Consider the following 19126-nt stretch of genomic DNA (forward strand, 5'->3'; position numbering starts at 1 on the left):
AAAGTGGCATATATGTGATGCAAGTGGCGGCTAATAATCCAACGGCCCCTCCCATCGCATGCACGCCCCTGTGTTTATATACTACAGGCGCCCGCGCGCGCCCCCAGGACCAAGGGCGAAGCCGCGCGTTCGATCATCGAAATCGACCCGTCGCGCGCGCGCGACGCGGGAGGGAGAGCGACGGCCGGCACACGAGCCCCCCAAAAAAAAACGTTGCTTGCTGCAGCGTGCGGTGCTACGTGCGCGTCTCCCTCTGTCACCGACGCCGCCCCGGTGACCGGGGATGGCGCCAGGCCGTGTAGGCGGCGGCGGCGGTTCGATGTATGTCTCGCGGTGCCTCACTCTCTTCTGCTTGCTGGCGGGCGCCTGCATTGCGCTTGCTCCCGGGGCGCGTGCCAACCGGCACCACCGGCGGGACCTCGACATCAACCTCGGCGGCGGCAGCGGGGGCATCAGCATCGGCATAGGAGGTGGTGGTGGTGGCGGCTCGTCGCCGTCGTCGTCGTCCGAGCCGCGGCCGTGCGACTTCGAGAACGAGAGGCTGTACAGGGCGTACAAGGTGATTCAGAAGTTCAGGAGGACGGTGACGTGTGACCCGCAGAACATCATCCAGTCCTGGAGCGGCACCGACCTGTGCGGCAGCTACAAGGGCTTCTTCTGCGAGCGGCCGCCCAATGTCAGCGACCGGACCATCGCCTCCGTCGACTTCAACGGCTACAACCTGCAGTCGTCGTCGATCAAGGACTTCGTGGACGCCCTCCCGGACCTGGCGCTGTTCCACGCCAACAGCAACAACTTCGGCGGCGCCGTGCCGGACCTCAGCGGGCTGCAGTACTTCTACGAGCTCGACCTGAGCAACAACAAGCTCGCCCCCAACCCGTTCCCGACGGACGTGCTCAAGCTGCGGAACGCCACCTTCGTCGACATCCGCTTCAACAGCTTCTACGGCGAGCTCCCCGGCGGCGTCTTCTGCTCGTTCCCGCAGGTGCAGGCCATCTTCGTCAACAACAACCAGTTCTCCGGCAACCTCCCGGACAACATCGGCGACTCGCCGGTGAATTACCTCTCCCTCGCCAACAACAAGTTCACGGGGGAGATCCCCAAGTCGATCACCCGCATGGCCAACACGCTCCTCGAGGTGCTCTTCCTCAACAACAAGCTCAGCGGCTGCCTCCCGTACGAGCTCGGCCTGCTCGCCAAGGCCACGGTCATCGACGCCGGCACCAACCAGCTCACCGGCCCGATCCCGGCGTCGTTCGCGTGCCTGCACAAGGTGGAGCAGCTCAACCTGGCGGACAACCTCCTCTACGGCGAGGTGCCCGACGCGCTGTGCAAGCTCGCCTTCGCGTGGACGGGGCGCCTCAAGAACCTCACCCTCTCCAACAACTACTTCACGTCGCTCGGCTCGTGCTGCTGGGACCTGATCAAGGAGGGGAAGCTCAACGTCGAGCGCAACTGCATACCGTGGGCGCCCAACCAGCGGTCGCACGAGGAGTGCGCCGCCTTCTTCCACCGGACCAAGACCTCGGCGTGCCCCGTCAACAGCTACGTGCCGTGCGGCCACCCCAAGTCCGACGGCGCCGGCAGGGAGGAGGGCACGGCGGCGGAGGAGGAGGACAAGTACCGGACCTACTCGGCGCTGAACCCATGAGGTCGCCGGCCGGCCGGCCGGCCGGCGAGGGCACAGGCTGCAAAGGAAGGGCAAAAGCACTGTGCTTCTCGTGAACGTTACCCGATTATTGATTGATTCAGCTGTTTGGCTGGTTGTGTTGATGTGTTGCCTCCTTTCTGTACTTTTGTTCCCTTTCTCATCCACCGTTTGGTACGACAACCAACTTAACTTCGCATATATCTGCATGGACACATGCTACTGCCCGCATGTTTAGATAAGGTAATGGAGATTTTATTTTGATGAACCACATAAGGTTGTAATAATTCATCAGATCATGAAAGATCAACTTTAATTTTCCGTGCCTTGATGTCCTCAATTTCACCGCAACTGGTAATATGTGATACTCCGTATGTTAACAGACGTAGATACTATCTGGATATCCACCGTGAAGTGATCTACCAAGAATCACATATCATGAACTCAACAAATTACCGTACTGACTCGGAGATTTGCCTAGATTCATATATATATATATATATATATAGACATTTCTATTTTATTATAAAATTCATAAGGTTTCCATTGTCCGTCTAACGCATATCCATGCTTCAATAAAACTCGTGCTCACCCATAATACAAGACAAGTCCGTAGCCCAATGGTGAAGTCACTTGTCTTCGTCGAGGTTTGTCATTTGTGGGTTCGATCTCCAATGATTGGCGTGGTTCCATGCAGCGATAGCTAGCCGATTTACCTTTAATTTTCTTAAAAATATAATTAACATTGAAAATAGAATTGCTAGAATTTTGTTTCTACCTTTTCACTGAATAGCCAATCAAAGAGACCCGGACAGATGATAACCTTCTTTAGGTCTCTAGATTACTTTACAAGGCAAATAGCTGGGTTGGGCCTGCTCGGCCCACCCCCTAACAACAGGATAAGCCCACTGCTTTGGTAACTGAGGCCCATGTATTCCATAGGTCTCTACATCTAAATAACCGAATTTAAGTCAAGGAAGGATGGCGCAGCATAGCCTCTACTCTCGTGGTGGTGTAGTGGCGCATGTCTCCTGTACAATTTCTCCCACCACATCGGCGGCCAATGGCTCTCCTTGCACAAGGCTTCAGCGTCAAGCTCTATGTATAGAACTATATATAGAACTATACTCGAGGAATTAGATTAACATTATATGATAAAGCCAAGCATAAAAAATATTTTAGAAATAACTAAAATTTGGATATATCAAATACAATATATGGCTAATTGAATTTCTAATAAAAAAATAATAAATTTGATTTCTATTGAAGAGTTATATAATAATAAAAATTTACTCTAACAAGTCATCAGGCTAATTTTCTCAAATATGATGAATAGTAGAAGTATGCACGCATATAGTTCATGTCACAGTACATACATGCAAAGTGATATATGATTATTTGATAAGAAAACAACATTGCTGATAATATAGCCTCCCATGCAGTAAATATTATCCAACATACTTGCTACCAGCCAATATCAAATCTTAACGACAAAACCACATAGGGCAATACATCCAGCTTAATGGAACGGAACTCGACCTGATAAGCAAACACCGACAGGTAAAAACAACTGAAATTCAGGAGGATTGTAACATCTCAACAGTTTGGTGCAGAGTACACTTATTCTTAACGGTACCATGAAAATAGTTTGTAGCCATCTTAACAGGCTTATTTGCCATTGCTCGCTGCAGACAATTGTCATATTCAGTTCAGTCAGAAACTAGACGAACCCAGGAGGCAGAGTTGGCCCCGGCTTCGGCACCACAGGGTAATTTCCAGTGCTCGAGGTCTTCTCGCTTTTCTTAGTGGCAGTAATCTTCTTTGCCCTGGTAGACGTACTCCCACCTGATTTCAAAATATTGAGTTAAAATTCGCTAAACCACACGATAAAATCAAATGATGGCATTATAAATTATGTTAATCAGTTTGTGTAGCAAGATTCCAAAACTGTATGTGTCAGGTACGCACCACTGCCTTCACCATTGGAATCCAGTGCCCTCTGTAAAGAAAAAATAAAAAAAAGATATATAAAGATCAAGTTTCTTCAATTAAATTATAACATTTATTACAACCATATAAAAACTGACCAAGCTCAAATACCTACTATACTATAAAAAGTGGCACTTTAGAATTAAGACTTACTTTTATCAAAGCGCTTGAAATATTTTAACAAAATACAGAATATATATGATTGGTATTAGCATAGAACAATTGTCTACCCTACCTTCTTCTGCAGTTTTCTCCCTTTGAATATATTTGTCCCGTTGATTAGGGTTGTATCCATAAAGAGTTTAACCTCTGCCCTGGAGCGGAAAACTGCTTGGTACTCCCGGTGATTGTAGGACTACAACAAAATGCGTTATTGAATCATAATTCATACAACGTAAGGGATTAAGCTATAGTAAATTGACATAAAAAGTAAAAGTACATGGATAATGTTGTCGGCAATCAACATTAATCTACATATATCAAAACAGTGGCTGAGATAAATGGAAAAGGATATGCTAAACAGATAGATGAACATGATAAAATTATGTGTAGTATATATATTTCCAATTTGATCATGATTGTACTAAAAAACATAGATCAAACTTGCCTTCAAAGCAGAATATTTTATTACAACGCGCTCGACTATTTGTGTTTGGTACACCATATGACCTAAATTTGGATGATACACATATCTGAAGAATGAAACATATTCACCCTAGCTGATCTATTTGAAATTCATAGAAGCCATTGTGATGTTGGAGCTATACTCTTCATCCATTTTTTTTTTCAATCTTACCTTTCCATGTCAAGATTAAATCAGTACAATGCATATAATATCATATGTTTCTGGCATATGTTTTTACATTCATGGACCATAAAAATTAAACTTTTATATTAAAAAATAATACTTATTTTGCTGCCCTTTGTACTTGTACCAGGATTACTATTGCAAAATATATGTCAGAAGATTGTTTTAAATGGATACTAAAATTATTATGGCTTAGAGTTTTAGCAACATATTGATAGATGATTTAGGTTACAATCGTTCATCGCCAAGGCTACGACATGAGAAAAGATGTAGCCTACGATTAAATATGTACCCCCACCATTTTTATGATAGGACGATGAAATGCCATATCACAATTAACTCTATAGTTGTGGCATTATACTTTTCTAGGGGTTTAAGTTAATTCCTCAATCACTTGAAGTCACTACGACACCCATGTATAATGGTGCCATAAATCCACATGAGCCACTAGTAGGCTGTACATGGGTTCGATTCCTGAAATGGCATTTCTTTAGGCAACTTTCTATACCTTATGATCCACTCGCAGCCACGACTGAAAAAAGTTGAGGACATGAATACATTAACCAGAAATATGGTGTTAAACTCGGCCTACTTGTGCTCATATATTGTTCACAACCGATATAAATATGATTGAACCAAACCAAGCAGTCTCGAACTAAAACACATTACACCTGAGGGGATTAAATTCACAAGAAAACCCATGTATTAGTATCACATGCACGTCCTTATGCTTGAAAAGTTGAGCATGCTCATTTCAAGGACGTACATGAGGTTTCGGTTGTCTAGAGTGAGTATAATGATGGGGTCTCTTATTAATCAATATATCTATATAAAATGTGACCCACAAACACTAATTTATTTTTTAAAAATTCAATACATATTACCTTAAAATTTTAACCATGCATTTCTAAATGCGAGGTCATTTGTGATGGTATTAACATCAATAACAATATAAACATATTTTTTGCCTGATCAATACTTTCTTAACGATGCAATTTTAAAAATCATGATAATTGAAAGAAATAACAAATCAAACTCTACAAAAGTAATGGATTAAATCAAACAAATCTTAATGATTTTATGTTGACCTAGCAAATCACCATAGTTTGTAACATTATGTTGTATTCTTATTTGATCAATTTATTACATCATATTGTAAGATTACAATGCATTCTAAATTGATCAGTTTTTCACTGGATGGTTCATTGGGTTCATGTAAATGTGTGATAGGCAATGTTTTAATCTCCAATCTCATGTACATGATCATTGATCGTGAGTAATAGGCAATACGATGGAAGGTACCTACTTTAGTCAACAACCACAGGCTCCTGCTTTGATTGGCCCTATACAAGTTGACCAATAGATTACGACTATTACCGTAGACATGCAAGTTGCAGCATGGTAGGCCAGTTAGCGATCTCGATTACTCAACCTCTTAGGGCGTCTGCATATTGTAGGAGTTTGCATCCAAGTCCTTCATGCATGCCAGTGTGGCAAATCAATCGAGAATATTACCACTCGTGAGCAACAGGTGGAGTCATGGTCCTTATGGAGTTGGAAACATTGCAACATGGCAAAAGATCGGTATTTGTTGAGGGTCTCGCAGGTGCTGCCTATAGGTCGTGATGTGCCTTAAGATGGCTCTCCTATTCCCCTACTCGTAAGGAATCCATTCTTGATTGTTGTTGGGGGCACCAATTGCTAGCGTGGCGTACTGGCTACTCTTAAACATATAGTTGGAGCCCTGGATTATAGGCATCGGTGCCATTTCCCTTCTACAATTCTGCCCCACCCTCATAGCCAGGCATCACCCATTTGCCTATGAGAACACTCATGAGTAATCAATAATATTCTAGAGTAGTAATAAATTAGATATTAATTACAACATGCTCTAAATGTCACGCGAGACTGCTTTGAGGCTTATAAAATCAATTATTACATCCATATGCTCAAGATGTATGAGAAGAGAACCTTTTTATGGACAAAGCTCCTTGCCATCACCGCTACCATCCACTAGTTCATTCTAGTCCATGACGGAGATGAAACCTCACCTTGCCATGTATTAGGACCCCTAGCCAAAAATCTAGCTTATGATGTTGCTTCTGGCATTTGGGTTGATGGTAGGCCAATAGTGTACCTTTATTTTGACATCACCACTAGCTTGACCCTCCATGGTTTAGTGTGGATCCAAAACAAACTTGGATGCAAAAATAGATGGTTGACTTGTCTTGTCTAGTTTGTAGCACATCGGGTGTCTGGTGAATTCTTGTGAACGAGTTTTCCTTAACCCGATAACATACTACTGCATGGAATCTTGGCTTCATGGTCATAATTGTCTAGGCTAAATCTTCTTTCTTATTCACTAGCTCGATCCTAGAATTACAACATTGTTGAATCTTTGTTGAACGAGTTCATTAGACCATAACTAGTTGGAAAATTTAACATTAGAAATCAAGCATTATTCCTTCTTTAAGGTTATGTCAATGAGAACTATTTTTTTTAAAGAGGGTATTTTTTACCCAACCTCTATATCCACCTAGATATATGTAGCCATTTTTTTAATTCGGGAACTTTGGGAACTTAGCCCAAGTAGAGAACTTAGCCCCTCAAATACTCAATCTAAAATTTATGCTCCTATGGAGATTTGAGCCTAGAACCTTGGGTGCTACTTAGGTCACATGCCCTTTCACATGGTGTTGGATCTCTTGTCATCGATGTTTAGTCATTCTTTGGGTTGAAAATTATTGCGCAACTGACATGGGAATTTTTCTAATCCATTGAATTGATTCGTCATGATAATGTTGATGGCCATGTTGATTGAAGATTTTGTTTTCCCCTTATATTTCCTTTTTTTTTCTACTACAATGGTTGTGTGTATCCATAGTCAGTAGAAGACTAGAGTTATCACTTCTAATATCAATAAATGGATTGATCAATGGATCATCCTTTGCCAAGTTAAAAAAAGTCTCCACATTGTTGCTCTCATTTTCAATAAGAAAATATGAAAGGCTCAACTGCTCCCGGTTATGATCTTCAATGCTCCTTATCTTAGTGTAAAGTGCTTATTTGTAGATAAAATAGAACAATGACGCATACCGAGAAAACCAAAATAGAGAGTTAGGATCTTATGAAACTCATGAATCAATAGCTAAACAATATATCATCCAACAAGAATGATACGGGTGGGTATCACAAGGGCTGTTAATCGGTAGTTTCTATCAGGATGGCACCAAAAACCGGCCCAACCATAAAAGGCTGATTTGGATAGTTTGGGTCGTCTGGTTTGACTAGTTAAACTAGTTGGCATTGTCATCTTCCTTCTCTCTATAGCGGAAAGAAACAAGGAAGCGACCATGAACATGGTCGATCCATCTAGCTGCATATAAATCATTTCATCAAGCAAATATTATGCCTACTCTAGACCGAGCCCATCCAGATGGATGCAAATACATTGGAATATTAAAAATGGTAGTGGTCTCCATATTATAACCCCTGACTGCGCACCAAGGGGATTCAATCCACACAGCCACGTGGCATTGCTCTTGCCGATGTAGTCGTGAGCAAGCCTCTAGTGGGATGCATGCATGGAGCTCATTGAACTCGACCATCGTGGAGACTCCTCGAGCAAGTTGGCGTGCGACTCTCATGGGACATGGCCGCCGGTGGGATAGCAGCCCGTCATCCACACGGAGACACGATCGTCAAAATTTATCTAGAGCATGAACGTGCAGGCTGCAAACATTGCAATGAATCGACATAGGTTATCACTCGGCTTGTGCGTAGGGATGACTATGTAGCTAATGAATAAGATGCGTCGTGTCGTGGGGAAGATGAACAAACATCGTTGATTCTGCATGTTCAACGGATTGAATGGGTCCCAAACCAACATGTGTGAAATAACATAAACATATTGTTTGGGTTGGTTTGATAGGTTGAACCGTTTGTGCCCAACCCGTGAACAGCCCTAGGTGTCACCACTGGGGGTGGGGGAGTCAGATGATTGCAACATCATGAGGGGATTTATAGCATCAAGAAACTTGGTAACCATGGTATTTCTAACTATTTGGGGATAAAAATTATACTGAATTTCTGCCCATTCCGTCTTTTGATTTTTTACACCAACTATTTTAATTTTTTTAATTATCTAATGTTTGGATATAAAATGGAAATGGTACATATAGGGTTTTGCTTGTCGCGTTGCCTATATAATATTTTCGTTTCGAATTTCCAAAAGAAAAACGTAAAGTCCTGATAAACCACCAAAATGATAATAAAACTTGACATATTAGTTAGTTCCTGCTTTGAATCTTTAATAATAGTTGGATGTGATGCAAATTTGGAGTGCACGTGACCGTGACTTAATTGGAATTGTGAAGTGTTGAGGTGTATGGTAATATTCCATTGGTTCCAATATTGTTTTTATTTATGGCTCTAACATTTTTTGTTCCATTTTGGAGAAAAATATGTTTGTGGAAATGCTTTGATCATTTTTTTCAATCGCTTCCATCCACGCTCCTTGAGAAGACATGTAAGATGCATGTGGTGGTTAAACACACATAGCATTCACAAGATTTTTCTCAATGCTCCTTTGGCTGTTCTTTACTCATGTGCTGGTTAGGTGTAAACGATGGGTCATACCCACCTTAAAATTCTTTTAGAATGCATATTACTCTTGAGCTCTTAAATTTCTACCTTGTCCCACCATCACCTACTCAATCACACTCCACTTTATCCCACCACTAGCATACATACGTTCTATTTGGACTTACTTCCTTTTGAGCCCCACTTCATCGGCCATCCCTAGTGTCACCAATTTTGATTTATTCCAAATCATACTTCATCCTTCAATGCATGCCCAGTACGATTTTGATATCGCAACATTATCTACATCTATATGATTCTATCATCTCCCTAGAACAAGATCTCAATTGGTAGACCTACTGATTAAGGGTTAATTAGATTTATGCCATTGTTAATATACCAGTTTAGAAACATGCCATCAAAATTTCTGTATTTGCATATATGCCATTATAATTCTTCCTTTATCATAGAAATGCCATTTCTACACCTAGAATTTCATATTGTCCAAAATACCCCTCCCTCCACCTCACTACCATGTGGGCCCCTCCCTCAGCCTCGGTGTGACAGGAAAAGTCGATGACGACGGCGTGATGGTGAGGGCGGCCGGGGCACGACAACGAGGGCTCCTCCGCTGACGTCCGCAGCAGCTAGCCGCACCACCGCTAGATCCGCGACGAACTCCCATGTCCACCGCAACCCCTTCCCCAGATCCCCAACACCACTAGGACCATCGCCGCAGCCGCCGTGGTCACTGCTCCGTGGAGCGGGAGCTAGATCTCCCACAGCCGTTGTTGCCACCTCATGTGTCATCATGTGTCATGGCTCATCAACAAGGATGTGGGCGCGCGACATGGCTACTCACTACAGTGGCCGCCGCTTAGGAGGAAGGGGTCGGGTCGAGGTCATGGCGGTCGGCCGGCCTACTCGGAGCGACTGACGTGCTCTTCAACCTCGGGATGGTCTACTCCCCAAGGCTGCCACAGGGGAATCCACGCCGCTACCGCCACCACCGTCCTCTACTCCAGCAGAAGTTGCTCCAGTCGTTTCCGCACATGGGCCACTATCGCCGCACACTAGCCGCCCTCGTCGTCACGCAGTCGCCGCGTTAGATGGTTGCCGCAGTCGAATCCACCGAGGCTAGGGAGAGGGCCGGGGCTGTGGGGAAGGGCCCATATGGAAGTAAGGTGGAAGGAGGGGTATTTTGGATAATATGAAATTACAGTGGCCTTCCAGGCATAGAGAATGACATTTGTATGACAGAGGATGAATGGTAATAGCATTTATGCGAATATGAAAATTTTAATGGTATTTTTTTCTAAACTGACATATTTGCAATGGCATGAATCTAATAAACCTAGTGACTAATGGCGAGGATAAGCTTTATTTCAAAACTCCAAAGTAATCTAGATATCTGCTTCATTAGTGTGTGTCAACATTAGGATCACAGACTATGGGTGTTGGGTGCAACATGTATTGATGCATAATGGAGATGCTACTGAAACATGTCAACTAAGGGGTTTACTTTTCAAAAATATTGCAACTCCTAGATAGACCCCTAGTAGATACTTTTCTTGATATTGATGGATCTAGAGTTCCAAATATGGAGTAGAGTGCGAGGAGATAAGAGAAGTCTATATGCTACCCTTAAACATTTCTTTTGAAAAACATCAATGGGAGATAAATAGTGTGAACACGAACTACTCCAAAATAACTATTATGCTTTATGAATACGTCCTAAATACTCCAAAACTTTACAGCTCACCTTGCCAACTGGTAGCATACTACAATAATGGCTTATTAAAATTTCTAGCTTTAACTGGTATACTTATCTTTTCCATACAAAGCAAAAACATTTATGTGATATATATTTTGTTCCTTGTATGGACATAGCATTTAATATGTACATCTTTCCTTCCTTAGGTGGGCACACCATTTATAGACATTACTATACACCAACCTTACAATCAGCACCACATCTCAATATGAATGAAAAATGCATTTTCACAACAAAGTGCTCTTGGTTATTTAAACAGGTAAGCATTAATGACCCCTTTTTTGTCTCTCCACACCTAAAACTTTCAAAAGAAAGATCTCATAATTGGACATAATCAAACATAGTACCAAATGAAATCATAAAAACTTCCAAATATTGTAATGCCGATGGATGATCTCCCTCACATGTACCTAGTTAGCATGCCGCTTAATTCAATAAAAATAGAACTAATAAATTTTAAATGGTTTGTTAGTAATATTCTACATGCTCTTAATTTTAAGGCTAGCATGGATTATCCATTCTAACTATGCCATTGGATTAGTGTATTTTATAGTAAATGCATGCGTCTTAACAGTGTGCAACTATTGCATGCATGACAAGGTTACATTAGTAAAAGAAATGAGTACATGGTAATAAAAGAATAGTTTTAAGTTCTTCTAGGCATGCCTTCTTAGATTTTACAAATGCGATGATATATCAAAATTGAATTGGATCTAAGACATATTCATCGATTGATTGGAAGTTACGTCGAAGTCAATATAACTATTAAAAAAGGAAGATTTACTAATTAATACCATGGCATAATATTTTGAAACAAAAAGTATGAAGAATAAACACAACTGTTTGAGACATCTATATAAATTCTTAGAAAAACAGTCTTATTGGAAAGCATATAAATCCTTATTGATTTAGACATATCAATAATACAAAAACAACAGTAAAGAATATATACGAAACGGATTTGATAAAGAAAGGTAAGATCAAATCACTAACCCAATCTTTATGCCCATCATCCCTTATTTGAAGGAACACTTTCCAGTCCCCATCTTTGTAGAGATCGAGTTCCTTCATCCATTGAGGAACCGGAACCTCTTCTTTTTCTTTTCCTAGAGACACCTTTTGCCCGAAGGGAATGGCATTCAAAGGCATAACGTCCAAAGGCTGATTATTGAAAAGCATATGAGATCCTTGTGGATTCCACATGGGGGACACAACAACCCTATTTTCTTCCTCCTCTAAATTTGCATCAATCACTATAGGAGGGAGGTCATCTAGAGTTGCTTCTGAGTCAGTACTTGAATATTCAGAATCACTCATCATGGCTAAGCTTTTTGGAGTCTCGATATTGATGGATTTAGACTTCCAAAGACAGAGTAGAGTGCAAGGAGATAAGAGAAGTCTATCTGCTACCCTTAAACATTTCTTCTGAGAAACATCAATGGGGGATAAATAGTGTGAACGCGAACAACTCCAAAATATCTATTATGCTTTGTGAATATGTCCTGGATACTCCAAACCTTTACAGCTCACCTTGCCAACTGGTAGCATACTACAATAATGGCGTATTCAAATTTCTAGCTTTAACTGATATACATATCTCTTTCCATATAAGGCTACAACATTTATTGTGATATATATTTTATTCCTTGTATGGACATAGCATTTAATATGTACAGCTTTTCTTTCCTTAGAGAGACACACCATTTAATGTGATAGATATCTCGTTTCTTATATTGACATACTATGTAATATGATCCATATTTTTTTCCTTACATGGATATACCTTCGTAGAGAGCATGTTTTCTTTCTCATATGGTTCTAATGGTCAATGCAATACACATTCTCTGGAAAATGCTTAGATTACGAAAAACATATAAATAGAAATATCACCATTGTATTTTGCTATCCACAGTTTTTCCCTTAATTGTGTGTACTAGTTAATACAACCAATGTATTTCCCATATAGAATTGAAACAATGTTTTGCAATAATTCCTTCTAAGAAATAATTGTGTTTTAAATAAAATATTATACATGTATCCCATATTATGCACCTTTACAGCTCAATGTGTAGTGACCATAGGCATAACCAACAAAGACATTTGTCCCACCAACTAGAGTAAAAAAGTTTACTAAAAAACATGGTAAGCATGCATGTCTGGTCCACATGCAAAAGTAGAATACTATAATTCTTTATTAACTTCTCTTTTTGTGTGTGAGTGACCTTAGGTTTTCTTATTTTAGATGCATCTCTACATGCAACAAGGATAGTGTGAATAATAAAGAGTAGTAACTTTGTCCTAATAATTTATGAGTTGTATAGCAAATGAGTGACACCTAGGGACATGTTTTCATTTGTATAATGATTGGATCAAAACATTGTATAGGTTGTACGTGTATGGTGAGCAACACATAGGTAGTAGCAAAACTCATAACTAAAACAATTGGTTTTCTTTTCTTTTTTTTTTTGACCGGAGCAACTAGATTTTTCTAGAAATAAATTGGTTAGGCCCACTTAGGCGTTGTCCACCTCTGCACCCAAATAAGATGTGGATGAAGCACAACACACATTGAAAGTGTCGATAACAATGTTTGTTAGTAGGTACGTTTATAGGTTATGTGAATGGTCACCCATATAATTATAATTATCCTAAAGCCTTGGTGGAATTGTGAAGTTGTCAAACTAACTAGCCTTGTGGGCTACAGGGTATATATGCATGGTAGCATTGCAAAGTGCCAAGAAAGATTGTCTGTGCCGAAAGGATTCTACCCATTTTGGCGTTGTGCTCTAGACTAGTTGATGCATTGCTATAATTGCATCATGAGTTCATGACAATGGAGGTCCTATAATCTACGAATCACACCTATCACCAAAATGTCATACGTGTATTAATATTGTGGCCTATATGCAATATGCATACCATATGATGATGCTCTGAATTGCAAGTGATCCTACTAAACCAAGTGGTGCTCAATCTCATGGCATTGTCATCTGTAGCGCCGACACAACACAACAACGATCAGTACGTCCATAGTATAGAGAGAAATCAGGACAAAATAGCACAAGAGAGAAGACGAGATGAAGAGGGGAATTTAACTATTTTGCCATCCTTACAAATGGCAACTCTTCGTATGTCACTTTTATCTTTGTTTCTAGAAATTTTCCATTAATAATGTAGTGGCATGATGTATGGTGTCGAGCGTACGAGCAAGGAGATCCCCAATCCATATCATCCAAGATTGTCTCCCGTGAGGGCACGAGTACCCTAGCTGGTCCCCCATAAAAAAAAAGTGGTGTCGAGAACCTAAGATACGAGAGAGGGGAATAAGATGGGATTGACCTAAGCAAAATGACGGAGGGTGAAGTGACCTGCGTCGGCGAGTATCCGATATCCGGGAGGTTGATTTGTTACCTAGGGCACTTGATCAATCGTCGAGCTCACATGTAGGGTCAGGTGATATTTTTTTTCATCGTTTGGGTTAGAATGAATAGGACCTTGGCATAATTTAAATTAAAATAATAAAATGTCTAGTATAAAATTATAGGAGTGAAATGTAAAAGATTTTTAGGCCCCACCTAAAGTAACTTGCATCGTAGAGAGGGTGTCTCTATATATGTGGTTTCATCTTGGTGGCACTTAAGGGCACTTATATGAGTTCTCTGTATTGCCAAGGCTATACCCAAACCACAGTGGTCTCATGTGCCAAATCAGCTTAAAACACTTATTTGACCACACCACCCATGGACCCTACTCAGGCCTGTGTTCAACAAAATGTAAAGGTGGGTTAGTTAACTAACTTAAGAAACATAGTAATAGATTAGTACATGATTAATTAATTATTAATTATTAAAAAATTATAAAATAAATTAATATGACTTTTTAAAACAACTTTCCTATAGAAAATTTTCGCAAAAAATACACCGTTTAGCAGTACGGAAAGTGTGTGCACGATAAACGAGAGAATATAGGGTAAAAAAGTGAAGAGGCGAATGCGACCTCAATCCACCACCACATTCTGGGGTAAGTCCAAACCACAGTGAAGTGACCTTAGCTCATAAGGCATGGCCTTAAATTTCTTGACTTACCCTCATAAAGCACGCATGGATGCATCTTTCTCGCAACTTCTCTCTTACACCTAAAGTTGTCTTCTTCACTAGCATATACATCCCTCTTCCCCTAGCACTTTTCCAGAGATCGTCTTTTCCATTGGCATCTCCATAGGTATTCCCGTAGCACTTCCCTCATAGAGCAATTTTCTTCACGTGCGTTCGTATGTCTTCGTCCCTCTACCCCTAGTGCTTCCGCCTTAGACATATCATCTTCTACCACAGCATATTTGCCCTTCTTCCCTCGGTGCTTTCACACGATGGTTGGCGTTAAAGACAGGAGAGACTAGACGAGGGTAAGCAACATCTTACGATATGGAATATAAGGGATATATATAAAGAACATGCACTTCCTTTCGAAAATATACAATATAAGTATCTTTTGACAATGGATTTGCTAGTCAAATCCCTCTGTCACACCCAGTGCGCTCGGAAGTCCAAGGGAAGAATTCTTCCAATCAAAGCTATAATTGCAACCAGCAATCTAACACTGTTACAAATCAGCAATTAGATGCCTATCGCACAATGCCAACCCCCAAAAAAGATCACATTTTGGATTGCTTCATGCACTTTCCGCAGCATCACTTCATCGGCCTGTAGTAGCTGTAGGTGCTGTAGAAGGTCTGCGTCATGGTAAGCAGCAGCAAGAAGACACCGGCGACCACCGAGACGATAGCCCACGGGTTGCTGAAGTAGTTGTGCTTCAGGCTGGCGACCCACGTGCTCCACTTGTGGTCATAGTATCTGTTCACCTGGTCCGAGAGCCCGGAGAGGTAGCTGTCGTTGATGTCGAACACCACCTCCAGGCACAGCCTGTTGAAGAGGTCGGCCACCTCGGCGTCGCTCCCCAGCCAGTGCTCGATGATGCCCCGGTCGTGGAGGTACCTGACGTCGTCGGCCGAGTTGATGAGGTTGTCCATGAAGATGGCGTAGGAGGTGATGTTGTTGCCGCCCGGGGTGGCGATGTCCATGTGGCACTGCTCGAACGCGATCAGGTTGAGGAAGAGGGACTTGGTGCCGTCGTGGATGAGGATGCGCGGGATCTGGAGCACGCCGTTGTCGAACTTGATGTCCCAGAAGCGGTCCGTGTTCCGCCGCCGGCACCGGATTCCTGCTTCCCGGAGCTCCGACACGCAGTGCACGAACTGCTGCCGCCGCTTGTCCGCCACACGCCGGAGCCCCGACCACTTCTTGAGCCAAAGCCGTGCCGGCGGCGGCGGGGTGGGCTGCAGTCCGGCGCGGAGGAGGCTGCGCCGGAAAACGTCGAGGCAATGGAGCATTGGTCCGGACAGCGGGTCGAACGCCGCCGTGGCCGCCGCCTCCCCGGTGCTGACGGATGACTCCAGCTTGGACCGGTCCTTGCGGAGTAGCGGCTCATCGGTCGGCATGAGCGGGTCGAAGAAGCGCACGGCGAAGCTGGCGACCAAGCCGGTCTGCTCCGGATTGCCGAGCTGGAGCCCGAGCAGGAGGTCGAGCACGAATAGGGGTATCTGATTCTCGAGCAGGATCATGTCGTTGCGGATGGCGTGCATCGCGCCGCGCATGGCGAAGATGGGATCATGCCGCGAGTAGCCCAGGTCGTCGACGAACCTCTTCCCGCCGTCCAGCGCTCCGCGGAAGAGCTCCAGCACGAACGTCCCGTCCAGCACCATACACTCGGCGAGCTCGTTCCCCTGCATCCCGGCGACGCGGCCGTCGTAGCAGGCGCGCACCCGCTCCTCCATCGGCCGCAGCGCGTTGAGGTAGGCGGTGACGTCGTGCCCCGTGCGCTTCAGGACGTGGTGCAGCGCCCGCCACTTGTGCCGCTCCATCTCCCGCAGCCGGCGCCGGCCGCGGTGGAGCGGGCCGATGGACACCACCTGCGGCATGTACGCGCGCTCGTCGCCGTCGCGGAGCGACTTGGGCACGCGGTACACGGACAGGCGCGCCCACGGGCACGCCGCCTCCTCGGCGCGCGCCTGCGCCAGCTTCCCGCGGATGGCCACCACCCATTCCGGGTCCTGCGGCTTTGGGCTGTGCGCCGGCGATCGCACCTGGATCCGGACCTCACCGGGGCGCTCCAGCTCCTGGCGCGGCGGCAATGCGTCGCTTCCGGCTTCCGCCTCGCCGCTGGTGAGCAGCGGCAGGTTACGGTTCAGCGCCTGCCACCGGGGCAGCGCGCCGGGCGGCGGGGACTTGTTGAGGTTGGCATCGACGGTCTCCTTGAGCTTGACCGTGATCAGATACCAGCTCAGAACGTCCTTGTTAAAGACGGCGACCATGGATGGCGGTTGGCAGCGCCGGCGCCGGCGTGCGCGGCGGCTCCTCGGAGTAGCGTCTCGTGGTTGCCAAGATCCGTGGCCCCTAGACAGGCAAGGCAAGCCAACCAGACAAGGCAAGGCAAGAAACGGGCGTGTGCAGTGCGTGCCGATTTGGTAGAACGATAAGTTTATTGGCTGATGATGATTGATAGATGTAATGTTTTTTCGTTGCTTGCTTGTGCTAAAATATTACTCCAATTAAAAAATAGGAGTATTGTGTGACTTTGGAAATTAAAAGAAGCTTCTTCTTGTGATCATCTGCAGTTTTCAACGAAGTACGTTGCTGCACGTCCTTCTCCAACCTCCATTCCATTCCAGTAGTGATCGGTGACTGCACTAATGCACTATACGTTATGTCTGGCACAAATCTACGCTACCATGAGTTCGCCACCCAGAAAATCTCAACTAGCTCGATTCTTTATTTAAAGGGAAAAAAAACCGTATACTACACAAGTGACCAAAACCTGCTTTACTCCGAAGAAAACTCAGCAGAGCAAACCGACAAGCCGAAGCCACACATGGGCCATGCCCATGGGCTGCAACCACCGAGAAGCAGCAGCAGCCGCAACCAGCGAACGCTGGCAACGCGTGCGGCCGCGCACACATCGTGCCCAGTCGGCACGTGGGCAGCACGGCGTATGCATCCCTGATTCCCGTAGCCGCTCGCTGGGGCTGCATGCATGTCATGTCGTCGATCTCGAGAGTGACTAGCGAGTGGAACGCCACGACGAGAGCATGTCTCACGTTCTCGCCGAGGGGGAAAGCACGAAGCATCGGTCAGGCCCGCAGGCGAAATCGAGTTCTTTCTCCGTGCAGTTGCTGCGAGATCTGCGCGTGCGCATCGATCGAGTTGGCCAGGTCAGGCAAGCGCCGCACCGCCGGTGCTGCAGTGGGAGGGGCGGACGCCGGTGGCAGGGCTTGCAGCATGGGCGCGGGTTTATGGGCCGCTCGGTGGCGAGGCGGAACCGCACTTTCGGTGAAATCGGTGACAGTTCTATTGAAGTAAATGGTCGCGATCGTGATCCATCGCCCATTCCCTTGCAGCAAGAGTTCTCGACTTATGACGGTGTATTTTGGCCGGGGGCCTTCAATTGTGCTTTCCTGCCGCTGTTGCCAGGGGAGGAGGGAACTGGACTGGATCGTGCGATTTCTGTTCTAGACCTGGCCTTTTAGCTGGAAGATGGACTGGGCCTGAATGCAGGCCACTGGGCTGCACCGGGCTAATCTTCTTTACCTATTATATACTCCTACCAAAAAAAACTGAAAGGGTTTTCACCAAATCAGTTACTGAGACACTGAGCAATTGAATAATTGATCATGGGAACCATACCGTGTCTGGTTCATATTTTGTGGAGATAATCGCATATTGAGGCATGTAGATAGATGCAATATTGATTGGTGTTGGACAATTTGATGTATTGTAAACAACTTTGGATGGAGAAACCATGTTAAGGTGTTGGTTGACTTTAACATGGTTGTCCAGCACCAACCCAAAGCCTGTCATTTGCCTCCACCACTGTGGATGGAGAAAAATACACCCGCTGCAAAACGCGGATATAGTGTTATGTCTAAAAACAACCAACTCTAAACCTCTGGCCGGTTCCGGTGGAACACGGTTCCTCTAAGTTAAGCCAAAGGAACATGGGTTGCTGATATATGGACCCCTCCTCTAAGTTAAGCCAAAGGGACATGGGTTGCTGACACGTGGGCCTCATCGTTCATGGGCCTACATGTCAGCCCCTCTTACGAGATCCCGTTCCGTTCCGGTGGCCTTGAACCAGGCATGGGCCTCTCGAGTCAAATGGAGCATCAATCAAGCGTGGTATCGGGTTGCACTAGTACCATCAACTTTTCTTCTCCTTTCTTCAGAATCCGAGGGGACCGATGCCTGATGCCGTTTGAACCTTTCCTGTTTGCGTT

The 19126-nt window shown here is 44.4% G+C and overlaps 3 protein-coding genes across 3 annotated transcripts; 1 reads left to right on the forward strand and 2 right to left on the reverse strand.

Moving 5' to 3' along the window:
- The first annotated feature begins 112 nt into the window (after positions 1-112).
- On the forward strand, positions 113-1969 carry LOC102701816 (uncharacterized protein At4g06744-like). The gene has a single exon (XM_040523744.1). It carries the CDS (start codon positions 284-286, stop codon positions 1649-1651), a length of 1368 nt encoding a protein of 455 aa, XP_040379678.1. The 5' UTR covers positions 113-283; the 3' UTR covers positions 1652-1969.
- Positions 1970-3368: 1399 nt separating this feature from the next.
- LOC102702093 lies at positions 3369-12348 on the reverse strand. The gene is made up of 5 exons (XM_015836031.1): positions 12331-12348; positions 11794-12159; positions 3873-3992; positions 3617-3647; positions 3369-3493 (listed from the first exon to the last, which is right to left on the reverse strand). The coding sequence occupies exons 1-5, from the start codon at positions 12346-12348 to the stop codon at positions 3369-3371; spliced, it is 660 nt and encodes a 219-aa protein (XP_015691517.1).
- A 2865-nt stretch (positions 12349-15213) lies between these two features.
- LOC102722206 (UPF0481 protein At3g47200-like) lies at positions 15214-17301 on the reverse strand. Its single transcript, XM_040523105.1, has one exon. It carries the CDS (start codon positions 17165-17167, stop codon positions 15488-15490), a length of 1680 nt encoding a protein of 559 aa, XP_040379039.1. The 5' UTR covers positions 17168-17301; the 3' UTR covers positions 15214-15487.
- Positions 17302-19126: the final 1825 nt, after the last annotated feature.

This window comes from Oryza brachyantha, chromosome 4 (assembly GCF_000231095.2).
Source record: "Oryza brachyantha chromosome 4, ObraRS2, whole genome shotgun sequence".
Lineage (NCBI taxonomy): Eukaryota > Viridiplantae > Streptophyta > Magnoliopsida > Poales > Poaceae > Oryza > Oryza brachyantha.